The sequence below is a fragment of the Sorex fumeus genome, unplaced genomic scaffold, assembly GCF_029834395.1.
Source record: "Sorex fumeus unplaced genomic scaffold, SorFum_2.1 ptg000020l, whole genome shotgun sequence".
Lineage (NCBI taxonomy): Eukaryota > Metazoa > Chordata > Mammalia > Eulipotyphla > Soricidae > Sorex > Sorex fumeus.
Genome location: NW_026606077.1, coordinates 19,564,523 through 19,591,692, shown reverse-complemented (window position 1 = coordinate 19,591,692; position 27,170 = coordinate 19,564,523). Strand labels below are relative to the sequence as shown.

The 27,170-nt window shown below is 42.1% G+C and overlaps 1 protein-coding gene across 1 annotated transcript in view; it reads left to right on the top strand.

The window, feature by feature from the left end:
• POU6F2 (POU class 6 homeobox 2) overlaps positions 1–17,282 on the top strand; it is a 461,711-nt gene extending 444,429 nt beyond the window's left edge. Inside the window, exons 8-10 of the mRNA XM_056113393.1 lie at positions 2,717–2,885; positions 12,864–13,032; positions 16,781–17,282. Of these exons, the coding sequence (XP_055969368.1) occupies positions 2,717–2,885; positions 12,864–13,032; positions 16,781–17,282 (840 nt within the window). The remainder of the gene's footprint in view (positions 1–2,716; positions 2,886–12,863; positions 13,033–16,780) is intronic.
• Positions 17,283–27,170: the final 9,888 nt, after the last annotated feature.

Below are 27,170 nucleotides of genomic sequence, written 5' to 3'. Positions count from 1 at the left end.
AAATAGAAGGAAAAAAATAGAGTACATACTATAGGCTTCAATTTTTAGAATTGTGCCAAATGAATCATTTTGGGTCAAAAGCAGGACATGGTTGTCTGAAATCTGGAATTAGGCAAAAGTTGCAGAGGATAAGAGTGAACTATGATGAAAAAGTTCTATAATTTAATTGTAATCTTGGGCTGGAGAGATAATACAGCAGGTAGAGCACTTTCCTTGCCCGTGACTAACCTAAGACCAATTCCTAACATCCCATATTGTGCCTCAAGCTTGCTAGGAGTGATTTCTGAGTAACTGAGCTAGGAGTAAACCCTGAGTATCACTGGATGTGACCCCAAAACAAAAATGTTTTAATTGTAATAAAACTTTCAAAAGTTTGATAATACTACTTGAAATGGCAATTTTGCTATGTGTAAAATAGAGCTGAAATTTCAATAGAGCTGAAAGAAACAGTAGGTATACATACACACACACACACACACACACACACACACACACACACACACGGGAAATCAGTGACAAACGTGAACTGAAGCTAGCTGGCTCAAAAATACTCACAAGTAGAAGATTTATGCCTGTTTGTAGTTGGCTCTTCACCAAGTTTCACTAGTTTCACAAGTTTCACTGTGCCTAACTAGTAGGCACAGGCTGATATGATTCCTACCACAAAACACCTTGCTCACCACAGTTAGTATGCTGCTAGCTATGAAAGACTTCACAGACCAAAAAGTGCTTTATTCCACGAGGAAAAGCAGTCATTGCCAAAGCTAATGTGCAGCTGGTCAGGGACCAGGGGCCCCTCTTGGCTGGCGTTAGAGAGGGTCAATACGCAGATTGGACTTCCAAATTGCACTTACGTTCAGTTCCCTTTCTTCTCTTCTTCCTCTCCCAAGGCTGAGCTCCTCTCATCACTCAGAACAGTCTTCTGGTAACCCGTGAGTCAGAAACAAATGAGCTGAAAGACAGCTTTAATTAACACACAGCATTTTCAAAATCAATTCATTCCTCCCCTGCCATTGTAAGAGTTTAAACCCCAACATCAGACTTCATATGCACAGAGACCAGCTCCTTTACTCCTATTGAATGAACCTCCCAAACCTTCTGGCCTCTCTCTCTCTTTCTCTCTGTGCCTCAACATCCTCTTTGTAAAATAGGGTCCACTTCTCTATAAATAGGCCGACTTGAGAATTAAATGAGAGGGCATGAACGTTATCAACACAGTGTTGGCATCAAGTCAGGAAGCTGAGAAGTGAAATTTTTTTTTGGTAAGTATGAAAGTTTATTTAAATAAATGAGAACTCATAAGTTGGTTTTAGAGAATCAGTTAATATCCTATTTAAATATTGAGACACATATGTAGACTACTACTTGCTAAACTCCAACTAAAGTTAGTTAGCAATAATAATTCAGAATAAATACTTTATGCAGGATGGTCAGATTTAACTTTCACATCAATACTGTTTATTCTTTATTCTCTTTTTTTCCTGATTAAATAATACATATTTATGAATATTTATCAATAATAAATGCTTTTAAAAACAATTCCTAAAATACATGAGACACTTGAAATGGTATGTTAAGGTATCCCACAATGATTGAACCATTTCTTTTTATACTTTCAGATTTTTTTAAATTAATTTATTTATTCTTTAATTTTACTGAACCACCGTGAGATAGTTACAAGTTTTCATGTTTGGGTTACAGACACACAATGATCTAACACCCATCCCTCCAGCAGTGCACATTCCCCACCACCAATATCCTTGGTATACTCCCCCTTTCCCACCCTCCCCCTGCCTCCATGGCAGACAGTATTCTCCATACTCTCTCTACTTTGGGGCATTATGGTTTGCAATACAGACACTGAGAGATTATTATGTTCGGTCCTTTGTCTACTTTCTGCACATATCTCCCATTCCGACCAGTTCCTCAAGCCATCATTTTCTTAGTGATCCCTTCTCTATTCCAGCTGTCTTCTCCCTTTTGCTCATGAGGCAGGCTTCCAGCTCTGGAGCAATCTACCTGCCCCATGTATCTACTCTCCTTAGGTGTCAGCCTCATGTTATGTTGTTTTATATTCCACAAATGAGTGCTGTCCTTCTATGTCTGTCCCTCTCTTTCTGACTCATTTCAGAGGAAGTGAATCTTTAAATATTATTTGAACATTCCTACCTCAGACTTTTCTCTGAATTTTCTGTAATCTATCAGGAGGCATTTTTCGAACTCCACAGTAATCTATCGAGACACTTCATCCTAGGAAAGCAAGAAATCTCTGTGTGCACTAAGCCTAAAAATGCCAGTTACGTGTGATCAAATGATGGGCATGGCCACACCTTGAAGACTGAGTGCTGTGTTCTGTGCTGATTGTAAGTGCTCTGACCTTACCAATGCGCATTGAGAAGCCGGCGAGTTCTATAACTGGACAGAGAGGCAGAAAGACTCCTCCACATGTTGTCATCAAAAATGTAGAAAATCAAGAGAAACTACAAGCCATGTTGGGAATGAGTCGGATCTTTAAAATTGCTAATAAAAGTCCCACCTAGTGAACAGCAACATGTTAGATACAAAGCACCCTGTCTGCTATGTCAGGCGTACAAACTCTTCCTGAGAAGTGCGATTCCTAGAAAGAAAAGATTCAACCCCAAATGAAGCGTCTACTCGCTGGCATTTCCCTCTGATTTTCATTCATTTGTATATTTTTTTGCATCCTCCCATGTAGCTCCACCAACCCCCCCAGACGTCAGTGGGTCAAGCAGCCTCCCAAAGCAGCCTCCTGCACCTGGCTCACAGCCAAGCCTCCATCTCTCAAAGCCCCGTCCGACAGGCTTCCTCTTCTTCCTCCTCATCTTCCTCCTCTTCAGCTTTGAGTGTGGGCCAGTTAGTCAGCAGTAAGTATCCTTTCTGGCTCGGTTATATCATTGTGGCCTTCTTATTACCTATTTGCAATATCTCTGTCTCTGAATTTTTCTGTCGTGTGTGTGTGTGTGTGTGTGTGTGTGTGTGTGTGTGGTTGGAGTCTGTCTGTCTCTCTCTCTTCCTAACTCTCACACACACGTTCTCTGTCTATGTCTCTGTCTCTCTCTCACACACACACCTCTATTTCTATCTCTATCATATCTCTCTCTCACCTTCCCTCTTTCTCTTTTTCCACTCAACTTCAAAGAGTAATTTTCTAGCATCAGGCGGCCAGTGTTGGAACCCAGGACAGGACAAGTCCTTTAATGACAGCAGACTCCCCCAAGCACAGCTCCTTAATGACTGTGGGTAGGGGCCAGTTTCCATTTCACTTGCTTTTTGAGCTGCTGAGTCATTCCTGCCACTTCAGAAGAGAAAAACTGGCTTTCACAGCCTGAACCACAGAACTTGGGACTGAAATAATCAACAACAGGCACGCAGTCAGCAGGTCAAGATGCTTTTCTGTGTGTTTGAAGTCCCCTGCTGTTCTATTTGTAGGTGTCAAAGGAAATAAAAGAGAGTGTGCCTGTAGGCAGATGGGTGTACACACACACTGAGCCGCCTCCAGTGGCATGCAGAGGAAGCTTCACTGGTTGAAATTCAATGAGGAATCTCTGAACCATCATTCACAGAACAAAATGTGCCTGCAAGGCTGCTGTCCTGAGTAGACCATTAGGCATGTGATTTTTAGGTATGGTATCTGGCAATAAGAGAATACATTATATTATCCAATGCAAAAAGAAACAGGTTAACATAAACAGGACAGTGATCTCATTCAATGTTAGTTACTTACTGTTGGTACAATTTTTACTTATACATAAAATTGTGGATTGGGCAATCGCACAGTAGTTAGGGCGTTTGCCTTGCACATGGCCAACCTGGGTTTGACTCCTGGCAAACTACCGAGAGTATCCCACCTGCAAGGCAGAACCTGGCAAGCTCCCTGTGGTGTATTCAATATGCCAGAAACAGTAACAACAAGTCTCATAATGGAGACGTTACTGTTGCCCACTGGAGCAAATTGATGAACAATGTGAGGACAGTGCTACAGTGCTACATAAGATTATAAAACTCGTGCATATGTGATTCTCCAGCAGTTATGAGTCTAAAGGGCTAAGCACTTACTTCATAGGCATCTATGCCATAAAACAAGGACACGTGATTATTATATGTCAAGCCAGGTGTCCTGAAAGACCTGTTAGAATTGGAACAGTAGAAATGTATCATGGGACAAGTCTGGTCATATTAAGCAAAGAGAATTAACATACCCTGCCTGCATCCACAAGTGATTTAGGCAAGAAATATGCTTATAAAATGAAGACAACAAGGGACTGTAGAAAGATATTAAAATGCCCAACTAAAAAAAATATGTACTAAGTAAAGATATTGGAAACAAAGAATCAAATTGATTCTGTTTTCAAATTTAAATAAACAAATAAATAAATAAAATGCCAACTACTTTAGTGCAGCATTTCTCAACCAGTGCTCCCTGTGTGTTTCCCCCAGGTATTCTAAATCACTTAAATGTGGGGCCATGGCATAAGACTAGTGAGGACAAACAATAGGAAAAGGGGATACAGGAAAGAAATGAATCGGAAGGGGCCATAGTTGGCAAACATTTGAGAAACAGCTTGAGGGGACTAGCCCTGATGCTATGTGTCTTAAAAATGAGACAATGCCCAACAGTTTCATAGTATAAGTATTTTGTCATTAGGCAATTTTTGGGGGGTTGCTTAGATATAAAGGTAAAGGTATATGTCCTCTAGATATATGTCCTCTCTTATTTAGACCAGAAACTCTAGCATTATCAAATAGAATCATGCCAAAGTTAATTTAATTATAGTAAAATTTTTCACCAATAAACAAACTCCTCATTGTTGTGTTGTAAGAAAAGATTCAAAATTTGTTCCAATTTAATATTCCACGAATATTTCTGAAATGAGTTGTACTTTTAAATAACATTGTTTAGTATATAATTATTTGAGATTATTTAGGCTAACATTATTTAGGATTCTTACTTTAAGATAGGCAATTAAGCTTTGGTCTTGAAACACCATAAACTGTTACCAAACATTTTATGAAAAAAATAAGTGAACTATTAAATAAAAGTATAAACCACCTTGCCTCTAGTACTTTATACAAGGTAAATAGCATTTTAAGGTAAAATACAGTATTTTACACAAGGTAAACACATAATAACAGGGATAATGAGTGGATTGTACAAAGTTCTCACTAGATATTTGTATCAAGATGATCAGGAAAAGAATCTGTAACAGATCTACTTAATGGGTCAGAAAGAATTTCAGTTGCATAGTGCCCAAATGAGACATTTAATTTCTAGGTATGTTATGAATGAGCCTTATCATGTATCTTGCTATGACTATTAGAAACTGTGGAGAGAGACTCCTTCACCATATTTGTGTAAAGCAGAATACTCCAAACTCATACACAGAGCCTTCCCTGGTGGTAATAAAGCATCCAGTAGTACCACCAGGAAACAAACTTTCCATAAATAAGTTTCTGGATTTAAAGTTATTCTAGATTTTGATTATGTTCTTTAATAAATTTTCTTCTTTCTCAAAAGTGTACAATGAATATGTTCATCTAAAAATGCATGAAGAATTTTCTGATGTTAATTGTCCCCAACAGAAGCCTGTTTGATCTTCATGTATGAAGTGAAATTTTTAAAGAACTCCCAATATTTTTATATTTTTATAAAATATATTTTATCACGGATCACGATCACAGTCCTCCCATTGTTCATCGATTTGCTCGAGCAGTCCCAGTCAAGTCTCTATCATGAGACTTGTTGTTACTGTGTTTGGCATATTGAATACATCACGGGTAGCTTGCCAGGCTTTGCTGTGAGGGCAAGATACTCTCGTAGCTTGCAGGGCTCTCCTAGAGGGGTGGAGGAATCGAACTCTGGTCGGCCATGTTGGCTGCATGCATGGCAAACGCCCTACCTGCTGTGCTATCGCTCCAGACCCAAAATATATTTTATATTTGCCCGGCAAGCTACCGAGAGTATTCGATATGCCAAACATAGTAACAACAAAGTCTCCAATGGAGACGTTACTGGGCCCGCTGGAGCAAATCGACGATCAACGGGAGGGCCTTTACCTTTACCTTTTACCTTTAACAATATATTTAAAATTTTATTTTATATTCACAAGGTAATATAATTCTTCAATTTTAGATATTAAAGATAAATAGATTCAAATAGATCCTTTAAAGAACAGCATATAGCCATCTTTAGTCAAAGGAACCAGTTCAATCTTAACTGAAAGACTGTGATACCCTGTATGAAAATTCCAAAAGGTGACAAAACCAGAATAATAATCTCAGTCAATTCAATGAGTCAGTCATATTCATACAACTGCCTTATATGATATGATGCTTGTAGATAATTTTTTCCAGTAAAATTTAAATGGCAAAATATATAAAAATCACCTAAACATTCTTTGGATAGTCTTTAAATTTTTCAATAACTTTTTTGCTTTCTTGTTTCTTTGGGGGCCCTACCCTCAGTTCTTAGGGCTGACTCCTGGCTCTGCTTAAGAATCACGTGGTGCCAGAGATCTGACTGAGATCAGCTGTGTGCAAGGCTAGTGCCCTACCACTGTACAGTCTCCCCAGCCCCCAATAATTTTTTTCTTTTCTTTTTGGTTCACACCCAGCTATGCTCAGTTAGTCCGGTTTCTGCACTCAGGAGTTACTCCTGGCGGTGCTTGGGGAACCATATAGGATGCTGGGGATTGAACCCGGGTCAGACGCATGCAAAGCGTGCAAAGCAAATGCCTTACCTGCTGTACTATCATTCCGGTCCCCGACCCCCAATAAAATTTTAACTCATGTCTTCTGATAAGCTTTATCTGGACTAGGACCGGAAAAATAGCACAGCAGGTAAGGCGTTTGCGCAGCGGACATGGCCGACCCAGATTCGATTCCTCTGCCCCTCTTGGAGAGCCCGGCAAGCTACTGAGAGTATCTTGCCCGCAAAGCCTGGCAAACTACCTGTGATGTATTCAATATACCAAAAACAGTAACAACAAGTCTCACAATTTGTTGTGAGATGTTACTGGTGCCCGCTCAAGCAAATCGATGAACAATGGGAGGACAGTGCCACAGTGCTATCTGGACCAATTTATGAAAAGAAAAAGAAATTTTTCACAGTATGAATTTTATATTCAAAAATGAAATATGCATTTAAATTATTTGTTTGAAATGAAACTTCAGCAAATCTGCAGATAGTCTGGGGAGACCCAGCCCGCACTGAGATGAACTCCCAGGCAGTTTAACACAGGGGCCACTGCCTGCACAAACTCTCAGTTTTCACGCCATTTCTACAACCCAGTGAAGTTACCAGACTGCAAGGAAATTGTTCACCCAAGTTACATTACACATATCCATATGGTTTCTTATTTCTCAGAAATACTTGGTAAATATGCCCATTATTTGCTGGGAAAATAGCACCCAAAAAGCAGATAGATATTCACATAAGGCAGTTAATTCATACGTGGAAGCTTCTTCAGAGATGCGTATCTTCCTGAAACAATCCCAGAATCAAAGGTTGTACAAGAACAATATGAATATATAGTGACAACCTGACCCGGCTTCGATTCCTCCACCCCTCTCAGAGAGCCCGGCAAGCTACCCATGACATATTCGATATGCCAAAAACAGTAACAACAAGTCTCACAATAAAGACTTACTGGTGCCCGCTCGAGCAAATCAGAGAACAGTGACAGTGACAACCCAACAACTCCTTGCACTAACTTGCTTACTCATAGTTGGAAGAACTAAAGTTAAAAGATAAAATGGAACCTCTGTCCTAATCCATCCTGCACTCTACTTCTTTGTGAATTCAGTCACCACCCAACCAGATTCTATAGAACAGATTTGTTTTCACACAATTTTCAATCTTTTTGGTTTTCATTTCATGCATTCCAGATTTAATTTGGGAAATTTCATACTTTTACTTAGGACTCCAAGCTTGACAACTCCAAGATGTGTTGCCATAGAACTATTTTATATAGCACTGCCAATTTTCTATCTCAATTTATGCTATATATCTAGATCCTAACAGATCATCACTCTGTTAATCACTGTGTAGTGATCCTATGGCAAAGATCAGCCTGGCCCGAGCAATAGTACTACAGATAGATTGCCCTTCCCACCATCACCCCAGAAACAATTTTCTGCAGTTTGGACTGTGTTCCCAGTGAAGTCCATAGGCAGGGCATTTGCCTTGCACGTGACAGACCTGGGTTCGATCCCTGGCATCCCATATGGTCCCATAAGCACCACCAGGAATAATACCTGAATGCAGAGCCAAGAGTGACCCTGAGCATCACCATTTGTGAAAATCCAAAAAAAATTGTCTTTAAAATATTAATTTTTTAAAAAATTTAAGCTTCTGCGGACATGTAGTTATCACTATTGTTTTCTTATTCTGGATTTAATAGATTGGATTGAAAAACTTAATGAAGCAAACTCTAAGAAAAGTTTCACTTCCTGGGGCTGGAGCAATAGCACAGCTGGTAGGGCATTTGCCTTGCACATGGTCAACCCAGGTTCGATTCCCAGCATCCCATATGGTACCCTAAGCACCACCAGGAGTAATTTCTGAGTGCATGAGCCAGAAGTAACTCCTGTGCAATGCCGGGTATGACCCAAAAAGAAAAAGAAAAAGAAAAAAAAGTTTCACTTCCTCCTTGTTGCAGAGAAGCTTCAAGCTGTGTTGCCTTAGAACTGACTTATAGCACTGGATCTAACTGTGGGAGGTCTGGCGCTGCCTTCTGAGAACCCATTGAGATAGTGTCAGATTAAGCTTTGAAATTATTTCAATAACCCCAGCATCATGAGAATGAAGAACATAAAATCAGCTTATATGATCCTAGAGCGGAATGTCAACCTCTGAGCTAGACTAAAATGACCTTCCAGGAAAACTTCCATTTACCACTTACTTGCCTTTGTTTACACTTCTCACCCAGAATGGAAAGGGAATTTCAGGAAAGAGAATTTTTCCAATGGGGTGGGGTTGGCAGGGATCTTTATTCAGAATATGTATTGATATACATTAATATATTATATTATTAATGCAAAACACTGAGCATACATCAGCTTATGAATTATCCTGATGTATGAAGACAAGTCCCAGATGTTGCAATCAGGTTAAAACTAACATTTGTCCAGAGGTTGGCTCCTTCTTTGGATGGGAAGGTTTTGCGGTCTTGAAACCCATGGAGCAAAACCATAATAATGCATTTTGCCATCTGCTGTTATGGATAAGAACATAGTATAAAGAAACTGAAACAACTCATCTCAAGCAATTAACAAATTGCACAAACAAAGATTTATTGCTCTCTCTTCTCCCTGGGCTTCTGCCCAGTAGACCATCACCCTATTTAGATTTCACAAAAATTCCTATCATAAGTTCTACAAGTAAAACCAGAGAAATAAAAAGACAAGAAGTGAGAAATGAGTGAGAAAAGGAAGAAGAAATTCCACTTCCTGGTATGGCTGATGCTTGTTTATGGCCTACAGGAAGGCACTGGGCTCAGTTGGGGGAGGAATCCTTTTCCCTGAGCTTTAGAAAAGGCCTTAATAACCCCCAGAGCAAGCTCAACATGGGGTTGAGTCTACAGCTCTCTCAGCCCTGCTTGTAGCCAAAAGCAACCTGCACAAACACACACTCAGATTTCACTCCTAATCTCAAGTAAGATAGGACAGATCAATGTGAAATTGCACAAGTCGTAAAGTTGCCTGGTACTGCACTGCTAAATCTGACCTGGGACTGGAGAAGATACAGGGTTCTTTCTGAAGAAAACTAGAAGTGCCCACCCTCTGTGCAGGTTATCTCAGTCAATTCCCAGTGATCTAGAAACAGGCCTAATACAAAGCCACAAATTTCACTACACATAAACTCCTGTGCTTGTCTGACAGTACCTTCCAACTCCAGATTTCACTGGCAGGCCTGGTCCACTGCTGCCTAGTCACTTGCCCTTTGCTATCTATGGCATTGCTGAATGGAGGCAAAGTGTAATTGCCCTTTCCACCATCACCCCAGAAATAAATTTCTGCAGTTTGGGTTGCATTCCCGAGAGGTGGAGTCCTCAGGCGGGGCAGAGCGTGTGAAGCAGATGTTAGGAAAGCTCAGGTGAGGCTGAAGAGGCACTGAGGAGTCAACTCCAGCTCACTGCTTGTTCCCAAATAGAAAGTAGGACCTGGTGCAGGTTGGATCTTCTACTGTTTCAGAGGAGGTGAAAAGCCAAGAATTTTTTTTTAGAAATCTTCAAATTGTTGCATGTTGGCAAGTAGATATTTTTAAATGTGTAAGAATAAGGGAACTGAGTTTTACATGCAAGTTACTGATTGGCAACATCTGCCCTGAAAACTTTTTTATGAATAAATAGAAGAGGGCTATCCAGGACCCTGTGCCAAGGGCGGGGGTGACCTCTCAGGCCCATAGCAAAGCCTTAAAACTGTTGCAGGCTGCTGAGCTGTAGGATGCGAGGTCCAGAGTACAGTCTTCCTCTGGAGTGACCCAAACTAGCCATTGATTTACCTCTGAAGCACAGCAGTAGGGTGTTTGCCTTGCAAGTTGCTGGCCCAACCAAGCCAGGTTTGATTCCTCCACTCCCCTCAGAGAGCCTGGCAAGCTACTGAGAGTATTTCACCGGCATGGTAAAGCCTGGCAAGCTACCCATTGTGTAGTAGATATGCCAAACACAGTAACAACAAGTCTCACAATGGAGACGTTACTGGGCCCACTTGAACATATCAATAAACAATGGGAGGACAGTGCTACAGTGCCAGCCTAAGAACAGAGGCTGAGTTTTAATTCCTCTTCCTAACCAAAAACTAGTTATAGCCATGCCCTGACCCTGTCTCCAAATATGTTCCATTGAAGTGTTTCCCACTCATTCCTGGTACCTGCCTTTGTCCTGTTTGTACCTACCCAAACCCACGGAGCTTCCATAGTGCTCTGCATCTCCTTAGATCTGTGCCAATCAAATCTTAAGGTGGACTCTTCATTCTCTGGAAACTGCTCATGGCATAAGTCCAGAAGAATCCTTCTTCTGTGCCCTCTCCTGTCTCAGAAATTCAGTATGAGTGGCACCCCAGAAATTCTTGATTACACTCTGTCAAATATTTTTTGTAATTGCTTCTTCTGCATGGTCTTGGGTCCCAACCCCTGTAGACCATAAACTCTTTCAAGTGATGTGTGTTTCTCTTGCTCCCCTCTCTACTCATCAGGACTCCCAGGAGTCGTTTAAGAAATGTCTATAGACTGATTGCTATAACTGACCACTTTCCAGTGTTTCCACAACAAAATATGAGTAAATACATTTGAAAAATCTGCAGTACTCCTTTTTAATATAAAGTTTTAAGAGGAGAGATTGTGTCTGCATGGCAGATTATACTAACAGAGTTCATTTTCCCTGTAAAGGTACACAAAGCCCAAAGACACACACAAACACTAACACTTCTGTTTAAAATTCCTGAAGGTTTGGGATAGAGCTATAATACAGCACGTAGGGCATTTGCCTTGCACATTATTGACCCAGTTTTGATTACCCAGAACCCCATATGGTCCCCTGAGCCCTCTGGGGAGTGATGCCTGAAAGCAGAGCCAGGAGTAAGCCCTGACACTACCAGGTGTGGCAAGAGGAAGGAAGGAAGGAAGGAAGGAAGGAAGGAAGGAAGGAAGGAAGGAAGGAAGGAAGGAAGGAAGGAAGGAAGATAGGGAGGGAGGGACGGAGGGACGGAGGGACGGAGGGACGGAGGGACGGAGGGAGGGACGGAGGGAGGAGAAAGGTTAATACTGCAGGATCTTATCACAAGAAAAAAGTCAGTATGTGTGTGATGGCAGATATTGACTAGACTTTTCATAATCATTGTTTCAAAATACATAGAAGTAAGGTGAAATGAATACAATGCACATGCCAATTATGCCTCAATGTAAAAGTAAATTATGAGAAAAGGAAACAAATTAAAATAGAAGTTTTTATTACCTAGGCTTTAGGGCTGCAAATGTTGTTCTTTCCATAATACAGAAGTTTCTACTGCCCTAAGCCCAGGAGGTGAACATGGCTTTGAATTTACTGGAATTGACCCGCTATTGTGCATTAAAAAGAAAGAGGAAAAAAAGTTTTCACCTAAGTGGAGAGGAATAAGGCAAAGAAGAATAGCAGCAGCTCACAGGGGGAGAAGCTTCACACAGGCAGGCAGAGCTGCTGGCTGGGCGTGTTCATTTATCCCACTCAGTGGCCGGGTGTGGGGGACAGTTTCACTCTCCAGCTGTTGTGTCATTTCCCTTGATAAGTCCTAAATTGACTGCGTTATCCTGCACCAAAGGAGCCTTCCCACAGTGGGCATTTTCATCACGTGCCCTTCCCGGGGACAAAGGCATCTGTTTCAGGGACTTGCTGGGGAATTGTGGGCCAGGTGGAGGGGAAATACTGTCTCCCAAGTTCATACGCATGATCTTCTGAGGATCTCATGTGAACTCAGGCCACGTTGCCCACCGTTAACCTGGCTACCATGGCGATAGGGCAAGGGAAAACACACAATTCTAAATCAGACCTTGCAAATTCAAGCCACCCGACATTGCTTTGGACAATAGAGGACTTGATGGGAACCTAGGGTTGCATCTCCTGAGCCAGGGTCTGTGTCTGGGGGATCCGGAGCAATGCCCCCTTGTATGAGAGGACATCGGGCTGCCTCTGGTTTTCCTCTGTTTTGAGGGACTGCAGTGAGTTCCAGAGGGGAGCTCCATGAGGCAGAGAGACTTTCTGCAATGCTGCTGAGCCCAGCACTGGCCACTGAGAGTCACTGTAACCGTGACAGAGATGCCTCGGCTGCGTGTTGACGTATTGATCCTATTTTTACAAACATCTCCACAGATCCTCAAACTGCGGCGGGTGAGGTGGATGGGGTTAATCTGGAGGAGATCCGAGAATTTGCCAAAGCTTTTAAAATCCGGCGCCTGTCGCTTGGCCTGACCCAGACTCAGGTGGGACAGGCTCTCAGTGCCACGGAGGGCCCCGCGTACAGCCAGTCGGCCATCTGCAGGTAACCCGCCCGCATGCTGTCACCTCCTCTGGCCAGGGGGCCTCGTGTGTCCCCTCAGTTCAGCTTTGCTTCATGGGGGGCCGGCGGGGGACACACGCTGATGGGGAGGGGGGAGCAAAAAGGGAATTGCTGGTCTGATGAGATGGTGGAGCTGCTGCTAGTGGGGAGACTGTTGGGGGCACTGGCTTGATAACTCCTGTCAACTCTCAAAGAACTTCCAAGGCAGGAGCTTCCAGGGGAGGTGGGAGCAGAGCTTTCCACTGGGAACCCGCACCCCATTCAAGCAAGACTCCGGGCAGGCACTGCTGCCTGTTTGCAGAGAGGGATCCTGTGTACCCCGTTCCCTGCTCCATTGGGGTCCAACCTCCCACCCTCTCTCCAGGGATGGCACGCAGAGTTCTCCAGAAAACACGTGAAAAAAGAATCAGGGGTCGGGAGACATTGCAGGGTCAGGCCACATGTCTCGAGGTGCCACCAGCCCAGATCAGCCTTCAGGCACATTGTCAGGCGCAGCCCTGAGTAGCCGAGGTACATAGAGCAGCCTTGCAGCACATACCTGGGCCTTGAGTCTCCTGAGCATTGCTTGGGAGTCTCCCACCCCTCTACACACACACACACACACACACACACACACACACGCGCGCGCGCGCGCGCGCGCGCGCATGCATGCAAGTGCACATGCATGCCCGCACACACACGAGCGAGAAAAGAAATTATTCAATTTGTGAATAGGAATTCTTTAACTTGTCCTCCCAGACACGTGTGGATAAGCACATCTTTAAAAAGAACTGTCTACGTTAGGTGGATCCAAAAAAGGACAGTGAGTATCTGGACAAACCTTGCCTCCTGTCCCTGCCCCTGCCCAAAAATATATATATATATATTTAAGAAATGACAGAATCCAGCCTTGTTGATGTTCGAGTTGATCTGGGTTAAGCCGCCGGAAGCCGCCCCATGCATGCTTGTGTGTGTTGCACTAATGCCATGTTTATGCATGAGGTAACAAAGGCACTTCAGTAAGAGCTTTTTCCTCTTGGGCAATACCTTATGAATCCTCCTCCATCAGGAAAAGCCGAGAAACCAACTCTAAACTCATTTAAGTGGATTTTGTTCTTGGTGATCCATGAAATGCTGTCTTTTTATCTCCTCTTTATACTTTTAATGTATTCCCCAAAGGACGGAAGTGTACTTTTCCTGCAGTTTAAGACTAAGGTTATAAATAACATCAGTATGGGGTAGTAGCTTGCAGCTCACATTTTGCTCAATGATTTTCCATAAAACCCATTGATTGTTGTTAAATACAAAAAGCGCCATAGGATCCTCTCACTTCTATGGCCTCCCCTACTGTTTTTTCTTATAAGATACCTCCCTGTAGAAAATAACCTTTATTCAGTCTATACAAGGATACCACTGCTGAGAAATTTGTTTCAAGGCTTGTATATGTTATTCCAAACAAGTACAGAAGCATCACTACTAACAAGCAGCATCAATGATATGAATACAGTTGCTCCCTGTTGGGAAACATTAATTTTGTTTCATCTTGACAGCCTAGTGATAAAGGCAGCCACAGGTTTTTAAGTTGTTGCCAATTTGCTATTGTTGTTAAAAATCCTTCTACATTGTTTTTAGGCCTAAAATGTGACTTCCTTTTATGAATCTAAAAGCCATCTAATTTTTTCCCTAATATACCTAATGCTGTGGGGGTATCCCTAATCAAATAGGTTGATTTCCCAATTCATCTTCAGCGGAGCAAAAAAAAATCTATAATTGAAATTTTTGAAAAGTTGAATATCCACTGTATAGCAGATGATGTTAGATGCCTTGGCTTTTCAGCATTTTTCTAGCTTTCAGTGAAATAGGAGCTAGCTTACAAGAAAATGCAAGGCCTTGGGAAAGACCAAGGTTCTGAATTGACACAATACAAGTTGAAGTTCAGGCTGGGAGCAGGGAAGACACTAATTTAATACACATTACCCAGATCATTTCTCCCCTATTAGCTGCAGTGATTCTAAGTGCTGCTTTGGTCACTCAAGAAAAACACCAGAAGACACTGCATGTCCCTATGACAAGCTTTGTCCCATGCAGTAGAGCTGTGAATGCTTAAACTTTGGGGCAGTTATAGTAAATTATGTAACATGTGGCATGTGGTGACTTAATAGACATTGTGAGCTTTGGGGGAGCCTGCCACAAGTTACAAGGTCACTAAATGATGGACTCCTTTGTGTTGGAAGCAAACTGAACTTCTTCCCTTTTCTGAGTTTGAAAACTGGAGTTTTTAAAAAGTAAATAAACAGCTCCTAAACTACACCTGGAAGGGAATGAAAGTAAACCACATTTTAAAAATGTGACGGTATTTGCACTGCTTATCGCAATAGGTGATATCTAAAATGTAGTACCAAAAATAAGATTATGATACACAAAGGAAGTCTATCTTTCTGTGTACTTTTGCAAGCCACCTTGTAAAATATATTATGACTATGGCAAATCCATTGTAGTAAGAAGCAGATTGTAGGGGTTGAGGAAAGAGTACCAGGATCAGATTTTCCAGGCGCTAGACCAGGTTCACGCCCCAGCCCGTATGGACACCAGAGCATGCCTGGGTGCTGCCCTGGTACCTCCTGACCCACGAGCAGCAGGGTACAAGCTGCACCACAGTCCCAGGGCCCTCACATTGACCAGTGTCCCCAGTTGGCTGAGAATTACCTGGAGTGGTCCCCCAAAAGAGATGTGCTATTCAACCAGATGGTTGTTTCTCAGGAGCATTGAACTTTCAAAGAGAGGGGAGAATTTTGTGTACCCCAAGTTGTCACACTTACTGGAAAGCTATAAATTGGGATTTAAAATAAACAAACAGATCAAAGAAACTGGTCCTCTTTTTTTTTCATTTTGTTGAGAGTTGGGTATAAATTTGGTGTCAGGATGACTTCCTCAAACACCGTCTATAATTTTGTCCTAGATGCTTCATATTTTTTAAAGTCAGTTTAGCAGAGAATGGCTGATAGCAATTGATAGAAAGAAGACCTCATTTACAGAAAATGGTATCATTCAGGTCCAGTTTGCAGATGCCGCACATTAAACACAGCTGGTGCCCAGTGCTGAAGTGCACCATTACGCTGATGGAGTTCGGAAGGCGCAAGGTGGCACGGGCTCCTCAGGGGCGGGGGTGTCCACATAATTACAGTGTGGCCAAGTGTCTGAGCCCCGCAGCAGCGAGACGCAGGGGGCTGTGTTTGACTCGGAAAAGGGCTTGCTGCAAACTTACACACGGTGAAAATTGTTCCCAGAGAGAGGGGCTGGGGGAAGGGGGAAGGAGAGGCTGAGATGAAACAGAGCCATCAAAGAATCGCGTCCCAGGTGCCACCAATGACGATTATCATAAAGACGGCATTTCATAACTGAGTCAAGAGGGGGAAATTTTAAGGAAAATCAAATGTGCAAAGTAAAAAAGGAATCCTCTGAAATCAAAGAACACGACAGCCATCGGCTTTGGTGTCCTTTATTTCCTGGTGTTATTTCTGCCTTAGGCACCTGCAGGTCGGAAGCTGATGCTGGGAGGATTCAGACCAGAGCTCGGCGTGCCCCGAGCAGGGATGCGAGCGCTTCTGTCCTGTGCTGTCCCCTGTCCTGCCCCGGGGTGCGCGCGCGGGCATGCGGCATGCGGGCGGGAGGCTCTGCCAGCAGGCAGGCAGGCCGGCCCCCCCAGCCGAGGACTCGGTGTAAGACTGTTCTTTCTCAATTCTCCCCCCAGACACACCATCCTGAGAAGCCACTTTTTCCTACCACAGGAAGCCCAAGAGAACACTATAGCTAGCGGTCTGACAGCCAAACTGAACCCTGGCCTTTTGTATCCTGCCAGGTTTGAAAAGCTGGACATCACCCCTAAAAGTGCCCAGAAGATCAAGCCGGTGCTTGAGCGGTGGATGGCTGAGGCTGAGGCCCGCCACCGAGCAGGCATGCAGAACCTGACCGAGTTTATTGGGAGTGAGCCCTCCAAAAAGCGCAAGCGGCGCACCTCCTTCACGCCCCAGGCCCTGGAGATGCTCAATGCGCACTTTGAGAAGAACACGCACCCCTCGGGCCAGGAGATGACCGAGATTGCCGAGAAGCTCAGCTATGACCGCGAGGTGGTCCGCGTCTGGTTCTGCAACAAGCGCCAGGCGCTGAAGAACACCATCAAGCGCCTGAAGCAGCAGGAGCCCGCGCCCGCGCCCCTCGACCCCCTGGCCGACTCGCTGGAGGGCGCCCCGTAGGAGGCGCGGCCCGCCCCCCCGCCCGCGCGGCCCCGGCCCCGCGCCCCCGGCCCGCCCGGCGCGGCCAGGCCTCCCCGTAGGTAAGAGCCGCGGGGGCCGCCGCGGACGGGGGGCTCCAGGGAGACGCCCCTCCGGAGCAACGCCCGCGAGGGTCTCCACGCTGCAGGAGCGCCCGCCCGCTGCGCCCCAAAGTCAGTTTTTCTAACGGACTTTAAAGCAAACCAAATGACTACACACTCTTTTTCTGTACATTACGAAAATGTGAACACACCTAAAGGAAAAAAGGAAAAACTAAACCAAACCAAAAAAAAAAAAAAAAAAAAGTCCAGAAAACCAACGGCCAACGCTCTGTCCAACCCGGTCCACGCGCGCCCCCTGCAGGCGGGCCTGCGCCGCGCAGCGGCTGACCCGCTGGAACTTCTAACCAAAGTCGGAACCGCCCATTGTCCGCGCGGCTCGGCGCGTCGCGAGTTCTGTTGCTGGTTTTTGCATTTGCAAATCAGACGAAGCCTGATTTCTCCCATCCTTCCCTTCTCCTGCCACGGCCGATAGGGTGTCACTGCTGAAACCGCTCTGTGAGGCTCACTTGGCTTTTCACTGGGGTGGGAAGAGTCCTTTTTCTTGCCTTCTTTTCTTTCCTCCTTTTTTCTTGTTTTTCCTTTGTTTTTCCTTGTTTCGCTTGCGTCTGAGGAAGAGCATCCTGGATCTTGTGCCAACGCACTCATTGCTTTCTTCTCACTATGACTAAGTGGGTTTGAGAAAAGAAAATGGAGCTCGCATTTCTCTTTTTCTCCCTATTTCTCCTTCTCTCTCTGGGTCTGCTGGATTGCCCAAGTGGGAACCGTGTCTTTTCCATTCAGATCCCAGAGAAATGCAGGAGAGACTCAAAAATTACTAGGGATTTGTTCAATGAACTGTCAACATTGGCGTAAGCTGTAATTGTGCTCACCATTCACACCAGAGCTCGGCATTTTTCTCAGTCTGTTGGCCACATACATGGAGAGCTGACCAAAACTAATTTTGTAATATAAACATAAGCTGCACATTTGGTTCAATACTTACATCTATGTTATGCTTCTGTGCAAAGCAATTTCTCTCAGAAGTCTGATAGCCAAAGAAATGTCTCAAGATTTCAGTCAAAATTCACACATTGCATGCACACTCATATCCACACACACAAATAAAACAGGCCAAAAAGAACAGGACAGTGACTGGATCATTAAAAGCCATTGTGTAGCCTGAAAAAAGAAAAAAAAATCCCATCTTTTTTGCTACTACTTTCATTCCATCAGCAATGGCAGACCTTTTTTTTTTTCAAGTTTTTCAAGTTGGAGGGCACAAAATTGATCTTGGGATATGAGGATGGAACAGCAAGTCGGCAGACAAATTTAAGCAATTGGAATTGGGGTCTGGGTTCTTGAGGAAAAAAGAAAGGTTTAATAACCAAGTGCCTAGATTAGAAGGAAATGACAGAAGTGACATATCCAACACATCAGAACAGCCTTCATCATTAGAACTAAGGGACTGTTTCATTTTTCAGAGGAATTCACTCCAAGTAATAAGGGACAAAATAAATGAAAAAGCCTGAAAGGAAGGAAAAAGTCACTTTTTGCATTAGGAAGGTAATGCAAATGGCCACTTGGACTTAGATGATGTTTACCACAGTCATAGGCAAAAAGTGTTAAAGGGGCAGGGAAAAGCCATAAATTGACCTGCTGTTGACATGTAAATACTCCTGAATACTTAATAAATCAGCACTCTCCGGTACTATCTACAAGTTAATTGTGAATGAAAAAAAAAACAACGGAGAAGTCCCACCTCAAGTTACCCAACCTATTAGGAATGCTTTCTTCACCCCAAACAAATTCCCTCCCCCAGGAGATTGAGTTTCTTCTGCTGCTGGCCCCCTGGCTGGTTGTGTGAAAGCAACCCTGTAACTGCTCCCCACCCACCTCCCATCCTTCCAGGACTGCTCCTAGGGTAATCACATGACTAGCCAACAAACTCTGAAAGAATTCCTGGAAGAAGAACCAGTGACTTGGAGAAGCGTTTCTATTTCACCAATCCGTTGCTAATTGGAACCTAGCTGACTTGATCTTCACTACCAAGGAACTCACAGTAATCATTTCACCGCCTCAAAAACTGCACAAGTACCACCAATCCAGAAAACTGAAGATGTATTCATTAAATAGATTTTGTATCTTCCAGAACCTGCTCAAAGCTTCCCTAGAAAAGAAGTGAACAGGTTGACATACAATGAGTGGTTAAACAGATGCCAGGTGCTGCAGCAAAAGTAGTGCACATTCAGAGATCTATAATTGGGAGGAAATCGCTAATGTCACTAGTGAAAATACAAAATGGAAATAATCTTCCAGAGTGGAATAAAAGAGATGGAATATTCATCCCACAGTCGTGAAACCATTCATGTGCAGTGATTTTTTTTATAGTTTTATAATTTTGTATTGTTTTATAAATTATTTATAAGGTGTTGTAATGCTTCTTTATTAATTTTTTACAGATAAATTTTTTGCTACAAGGCATAAATAAGGTGCCTGAACAGATTCTTAGGAACATAAATTATACTGTGTAACTTGTAAGTCTTCAGGACTACACATATTGCTTACTTTTATTATGGCATTTCTTATTTTTACCTGTGAACAACTTCATATTCCAATAGCATTTAAGTGTCTTTTGTGTTTCTATGAAATTAAGGTTAAAGTTGCCACAAACAAAAATAAAAGCCACTTCAGGCACATGTGATTGTATCTCAAGCTTCAATATTTTTCATACATTTTTTAAAAAATTATTGTCGTCTCATTTTTTTTCATGGCTCAAAAGAAAAGCAACTAATGTTATATTTCACACTTGTTTGTGAGGAGGGTTTTCAACCAAAACCAAAAAAACCCAAAAAAGAGACAGAAAGAGAAGGTTTTGAAAATTTGCAAACATTAACTGCATAACAAGATTTTGGTTTCTTTATATTGTAATCACACCATACATACACTCTCTCTCTCTCTCTCTCTCTCTCTCTCTCTCTCTCTCTCTCTCTCTCTCTCACACACACACACACACACACACACACACATGCATACATTCGCAAAAGAGAACAAAAACAAAAGGAGCTAGGAAAAAACCAAGTAGAGGTATATCAAAGAACTCAAGCTATGACCAAAAAGAAATTGTAAAATGCCTTTCCCATCTTCTCTATGCTGGACCAAAGCTCAATATTTGTAGGTATATGCACATTGTATAGATACGGCTAGTTGTTGCTGACAATCTCGCAATACTAAACTGTTATTATTTTAAGAAGAAAAAAAAAGAAATACAAACTGTTTATCAGTGTTTTACCTCAGCACTCTACTTGTACCCAGCTAAAGACCAAGCTTAAAAAAAAATGGAGTAAAAGGAAATCGATTATCATTTCAATGTTTGACTGTAAAATCTGTTTGGATAACATTTTGTAATGAGCTTTCTGTCATGTGATTTGCTCATTTTCAACTTGAAATTATGTGAGGCACATTGTTTCTTTGTTGTTAAGGAAGTGATTTATTTTGTCCTACGTGCTGTGATCTAGACTGGTCATCAGGGTCCACTGAGGAGGCATCGAAGAGATCGCTGCTTCTCCGCGCCTGGAGCAGGCAGCGAAAGGAGGGCAGGGAAACAGACTGGGTTGTTTGGAAAACAAAATCATCACGATGAGAAGTTGACATGATGGACTTGGGACCAAAAAGCCAAACCAGATATTTAAAAGCTCCTTACTTGCTCTGACACTGAAACCAAAGCTGATTTATCTGCACAGGTTGCTTACTGTTTAAAAGAAAAAAAAACTGACAAAACTGTACTTAATCTAGAGCAATATCTGTATGGTCAGTAAAGCTGCACTTTGTGTATTTCTTAACAGCTTCAGATCTGTCACTTTTAATTTGTACCATAAAATAAAGAATTGTTTGACATGAGCTTCGAGCACTCAGATATGTCATTTACATTGGAAGCATGTAAATAAAAATGTTATAACCCCAAATGTTAAGAAAAAGAAAGGGTACAGGACATATGACTACCTTGATTGTAAGTTACAGAAATCCAATTCAAATTTGCTTAACAAATGGAGAACCATACACTGTAATTTCAGTAGGAAGTTTTATTGTGAACCGAAAGCTCATCTGGATATAGTGGTTTCAAGAAAATCACCAGTCTGTTCTATATGACTTTCCTCTTAGATGAAGACTTCAGACATTGAAAGATGGATCTTCCTCTGAACTATGATGGAAATGGTACAATTGAATCATCTCTCCTACTTACTCACCCATCCCAGTCCATGGTAGGGGTAACTGGGGTTTAATAACAGCCTCAGCAGAAACTCAGAGATAGATGATAGACACCAGACGACAAAAAATTAGAAAACATAAGGGACAGACAATACTTGTCTACTACTTATACCTAACTGTGCATCAGTATTATAAAGAACTCTGCTGGGAAATGGGCTTTTTTTTCCTGCTCTTAAGCAATGCCTGAAATTGCACTTTCTAGAAAATTTAGGCATTTTTTTATACTCCTGCTTAAAGTTTAGTGTGGGTACATGGGGTGAGTTAATCTTGTTATAGAATTTACTAACACAGGGGGGAATAAGAACATCTTGCTGAAAATAGCTATAAGAAAAAAATTTTAATTAAAATCACAACCTTTACTTTAGGTGACGTTAAGTATTTCTTACATATGTTACATGGATATACCAGGTTATCAACTTAGTGCTATAATTATAAGAAGTGCTTTGGGGAAAGAGACAGAACAGAAGGATTATTACTATGCCTTGACTTTTTTATGAACTTTACCTAAATAATATCCTGGTTACAACTTCATTCAAAGCAGCTGTCCAGTAGTCATGCCCATCTCTACATACTCATGTCCCTCCCTGTATGTCTCTCTGCCTCTGTTTCTGTCTCTCTCTCTCTCTTTCTCTCTCTCTCTCACACACACACACATACACACTTGCATACACACATATACATGCACACACACAGACCTCAGTAGTCCCATACCTGTTAACCAGATCACAGTGACATGCCTGCATGCCTCTCCTGCTTTCCTACACTCAGTACATATGGCAAGTACTCTGAAAAATGATAGATAGATAGATACATACATACATACATAAATAGATACATACATACATACATACATACATAGAGATTTCTCTTCCTAAAGAGAAATATGTCTAAAAAGCTAATATAAATGTCTATTTTGTTCATAAAATACTTCCAATGTTTGCCATTTCCTTTCAGAATGGCAACAAAATCAACATAGCATATAGTGCCTTTCTTGATTGTTCTAAAGCCTCATATCTCATCAATTCCCAATTCATACAGTTGTGTACTAGACTCACCAAACTTCCTAAAATTTATCCAGTAACCAAAGTAATTTCCTCTGCTTAAAAACACCCATCCCATATACTACTGACCTATCCAATTTTAATTCATTCTTTAAAATTTATGTATTGGGGATGGAGTGATAGCACAACAGGTAGGGCATTTGCCTTGCACGCAGCCAACCTGGGTTCAATTCCCAAGCATCCCATATGGTCTCCTGAGCACCGCCTGGGTGCATGAGCCAGGAGTAAGCCCTGTGCAACACCGGGTGACCCAGAAAGAAAAATAAAATAAAATAAAATAAAATAAACTTTATGTCTATTCAATTCCATCAACAATTATTGGACCCCTATTATGTGTTAGGCATTTGTGTTACCTTTTTCATGTCATTTTCCAGTTGGCATATTTATCAGTCAACCATTTACTTGTTACAAAAGCACTTTCAGTTATCTCTCAATGATCTATAAGCATGGATTACAGATTAAATGTCATTTGGCAGTATATTCTAATAACTTTCAACTTTAATGTGACATAACTTTCTGCCTAATAAAAGTAACAAGTCTCATATTCACATAATTTTAAAGCTCTTTCATGTATATTGCTTTACTTGCTCTTAACAGCCCTTGAAAATGTCATTATTTATAGTTTATAGAGAAGAACTAAGAATCACAAAAGTTGACAGGTTAACAGGACAATAGCATTCATGAGTAGAGCGAACATTAAAATACATTGGGAATTTGAGTATTCCCCAAGGTGACTACACATTGAACCTTTGTGAAATGGTGTTGACACCATCACAGCCTTGAGTCAGCAGTACATAGTTTATGCTGTATGGTACAGTTCAAGAAAATCTTATCATTGGTTTTGTTTGTTTGCTTGTTGTTTGTTTGTTTGTTTTTGCTTTTTGGGTCACACCTGGTGATGCAAAGAGGTTACTCCTGGCTCTGCTCACAGAAATTACTCCTGGCGGTGCTCAGGGGACCATATGGGATGCTGGAAATCAAACCCAGGTCAGCCATGTGCAAGGCCATCACCCTACCTGCTGTGCTATTTGATGGTAAATGCCAATGGCCTAATTACCGATCCAATTTGATTTAGCTGAACATGGCCTGAATGATTAGTGAGCACCGAAAATAGTAAAATATGCTCGATTTGCTCGAGCGGGCCCAGTAACGTCTCCATTGGAGACTTTGTTGTTACTGTGTCTGGCATATCGAATATTAGAGATGACTATATATGTTGTCATTTTATTATTATTGAGAGGGGCTCCAAATAATAAATGAGATTTTCAATCATTCCAAAGGCAAATAAGTTGAAAATTACTGAAAAATGACAGGAAAAAAATCTGTGGATCCTACAGTTTATTCCATAATCCATTAGCAAGAAAGAGCATGCAATATGACTAGGAATAGGAAACTGTCCTAGACCCTAAACTCATAACTACACTGCAGAACTTTCTTGTGTATTTTGCTGTCACTTGAAAGAGTTGAGCTGTCAACCTAACAACAGCTTCTGGCTTTACCACACCTGTGGAACTGTCCTTTAGGAAAAAACAATATTCTTCCTATTTCTTTAGTTGTGTCTTAGAAGTATGACCATGTCATATTAATAGGCTTTATTTTGGGGTCCCTTGGGGAAAATATCTGAAAATGGGAAGGTATTTCTAGATTATTTAACTATTTGTACAAATGCAATTATAAGAGAACCAATATAAACCCACAGATCCACAACTGGATAGCTACAAAATCTGAGTTTCCATCAAAGAACAAGGAACTTATTGTAAAATACAATGATAGTGAACTGTAATACTGAAGTTCTCTGCAAATACTTTTATTAAGACATTAGATACAAGTACATAAGACACTGGCAATCTTAGATTCCTACACTTATGGGTATTACTGGTATCGCCTCCAAATCTTGCACCCTTGTCTGAGATTTGAGGCCTGTTTCAGTATTTGTATTTTCACTAGTAAATTTTCTGATAGAGAAAAAATCACATTAGAACTTAATCATTGACATGGGTCACTGTGTCTCAAAACAAATCCACTTTAGATCCCATGATATAGTCACCATTTGCTTCTCATCTTTGACTATAGAGAAAATAGAAGATACTAACTAGCAAGTGGTCATTACTTATTTTTTAATAATTTTTTTATTGAACCACCATGAGATAAAGTTACAAAGCCTTCATGTTTGAGTTTCAGTCATACAGTGATCAAAAACCCAATCCTCCACCAGCGCACATCGTCCACCACCAATGTCCCCAGTGTCCTCCCCATCCCAACCCTCCCCCTGCCTCTATGGCAGACAATCTCCCCCATACTCTCTTTTTTATTGCTTGTTATAAATAGCATAAGATGTTGCGCAGCCACAAGAGCAGCCACACACTCCTGGAATTGTAAAAATTTAGATAATTAAGGTCTAGAGAAATCTCTGCAGCGAGCTCCTCAATTCAGAGATCCTTTTGTGTGTCTCTGGATCATAGCCATTAAGGAACTTAAATAGCAGACAAAGGCAGTTTGTGGGTGTGACCTCCAGGTTCCCATGTGGACGAAGAATGAGAAGGACTGGCTCATCCCCTATTCCTTGAGGCCTGGAGTTTGCCGTCATTGAACCTGCATACCTGCACTTTTCATTGGATTCTGGAAGTGCACCAGGGTTCTTAGTGGGCAGGTGGAAGAATGATGCCTGGTCCCGTCTAGGGCACCCTCGTGAAGTCAGCCTGACTTAAAGTCCAGAGACATCTCTGCAGTGAGTTGTTTGGTTTGTAGTCTTTGTGTTTCTCATTACTTGTTTTTATCTCCAGTTTTGTTGCTTTTGTTCGTATCCTTTCTGTTGTGAAAAATATGAGAAAACATAAAGAAGCAAATATATTTCCATTGTCACTTGATCACTTAACTTCTCATTAATCATCAGTTTGCTCGAGTGGGCGCCAGTAACGTCTCCATTTGTCCCTGTCGCATGCTAGTGTAGCCCAATGGCGTCTGTTCCTTCAAGGAACATAAAGAGCCTCAAACCGATCGTTCAGGGTCTTGATGAAGAAGTCTGACCATCTGGTAGGTGGGCAGCCACGTGGTTTTTTGACGTCCTGTGGAATCCAGTCAGTAATGGCTCTAGTCCGGCGGTCGTCTCCAAATCTCATTATGTGTCCAGCCCATCTGATTTTCGACGCCTTGGCAAACGAGACTGTCCCTGATTCTTAAGCATTGACAGAGGAGTTCCGAATTCTTTCTCTCATTTGAGTGAAGCAGGTTATTCCAAGCATAGCTCTTTTGATTCCTCTTTGAGAGACCCAAATAGTGTTCTTACCCTGTTTGCGTAGGGCCCAGGTCTCTGAGGCATATGTTAATGCAGGAAGAACAGTGGAATCGAAGAGATGTGCCCGGAGCCAGAGGTTCTTTGTCCTCTTAAGCTATTTTTTCAATGCTCTTGAAGGCGTTCCAAGCCGCTCTCTTCCTCCTGCGCAAATCAGGTGCCAGGTCATTTTTCATGTTGACTTCTCGACCTAGGTACACATAACTGTTGCATTCGGAGATGGTCGTTCCGCTGAGAGCAAATGGAGCGTCAGGAATGAGGCTGTTTCTCATAAACATTGTCTTCATGAGATTCAGCTGTAATCCAACCTTTCCACACTCACGGTTGAAGTTGGTCAGCATTTGTGCTCCTTGGAACACCTACAAGGGCAATTAGAGGTCGCCCCAAAAGCCTCTATCCCTCTCGGAGCGCCTGGCAAGCTACCAAGAGTATTCCGCCCGCACACCAGAGCCTGGCAAGCTATCCATTGTGTATTCAATATGCCCAAACCAGTAATTACAATGGGTCTCATTCCCCTGACCCTGAAGGTGTCACCAGTAATTTCCATTGTAAACATTAAAATTCAGCAATTTTTATAATGCTCCATTTCTTTTATTGAATCACCAAGTGATACAGTTACATAGCTTTCATGTTTGATTTTCAGTCATATAATAATCAAACACCCATCCCTCCACCAGTGCACATTCTCCACCACCAATGTTCCCAGTATACACTTCCTTTCCAACCTTCCCCCTGCCTCTATGGCAGACAATTTCCCCCATACTCTCTACTTTGGGGCATTATCTCAGTATCTGATACTGAGAGGTTATCACTTTTGGTCTTTTATCTACTTTCAGCACACATCACCCATTCTGAACCATTCCTCCAACCATCATTGTCTTAGTGATCCCTTCTCTCTTCCAGCTGCCTTCTCCTCCAGCTCATGAGACAGGCTTCTGAGACAGGGCAATATTCCTAGCCCTTGTGTCTACTGTCCTTGTGTGTCAGTCTCATATTATGTTATTTTATATTCCACAAATGAGTGCAGTCATTCTATGTCTGTCCCTCTCTCTCTGACTCGTCTCACTTAGCATGATACTCTCCTTGACCATAGACTTATAAGCAAATTTCATGACTTCATCTTTCCTAAATGCTGTATAGTTTTTCATTGTGTAGACGTACCAAAGTTTCTTTAACCAGTCATCTGTTCTCAGGCACTTGGGTTGTTTTC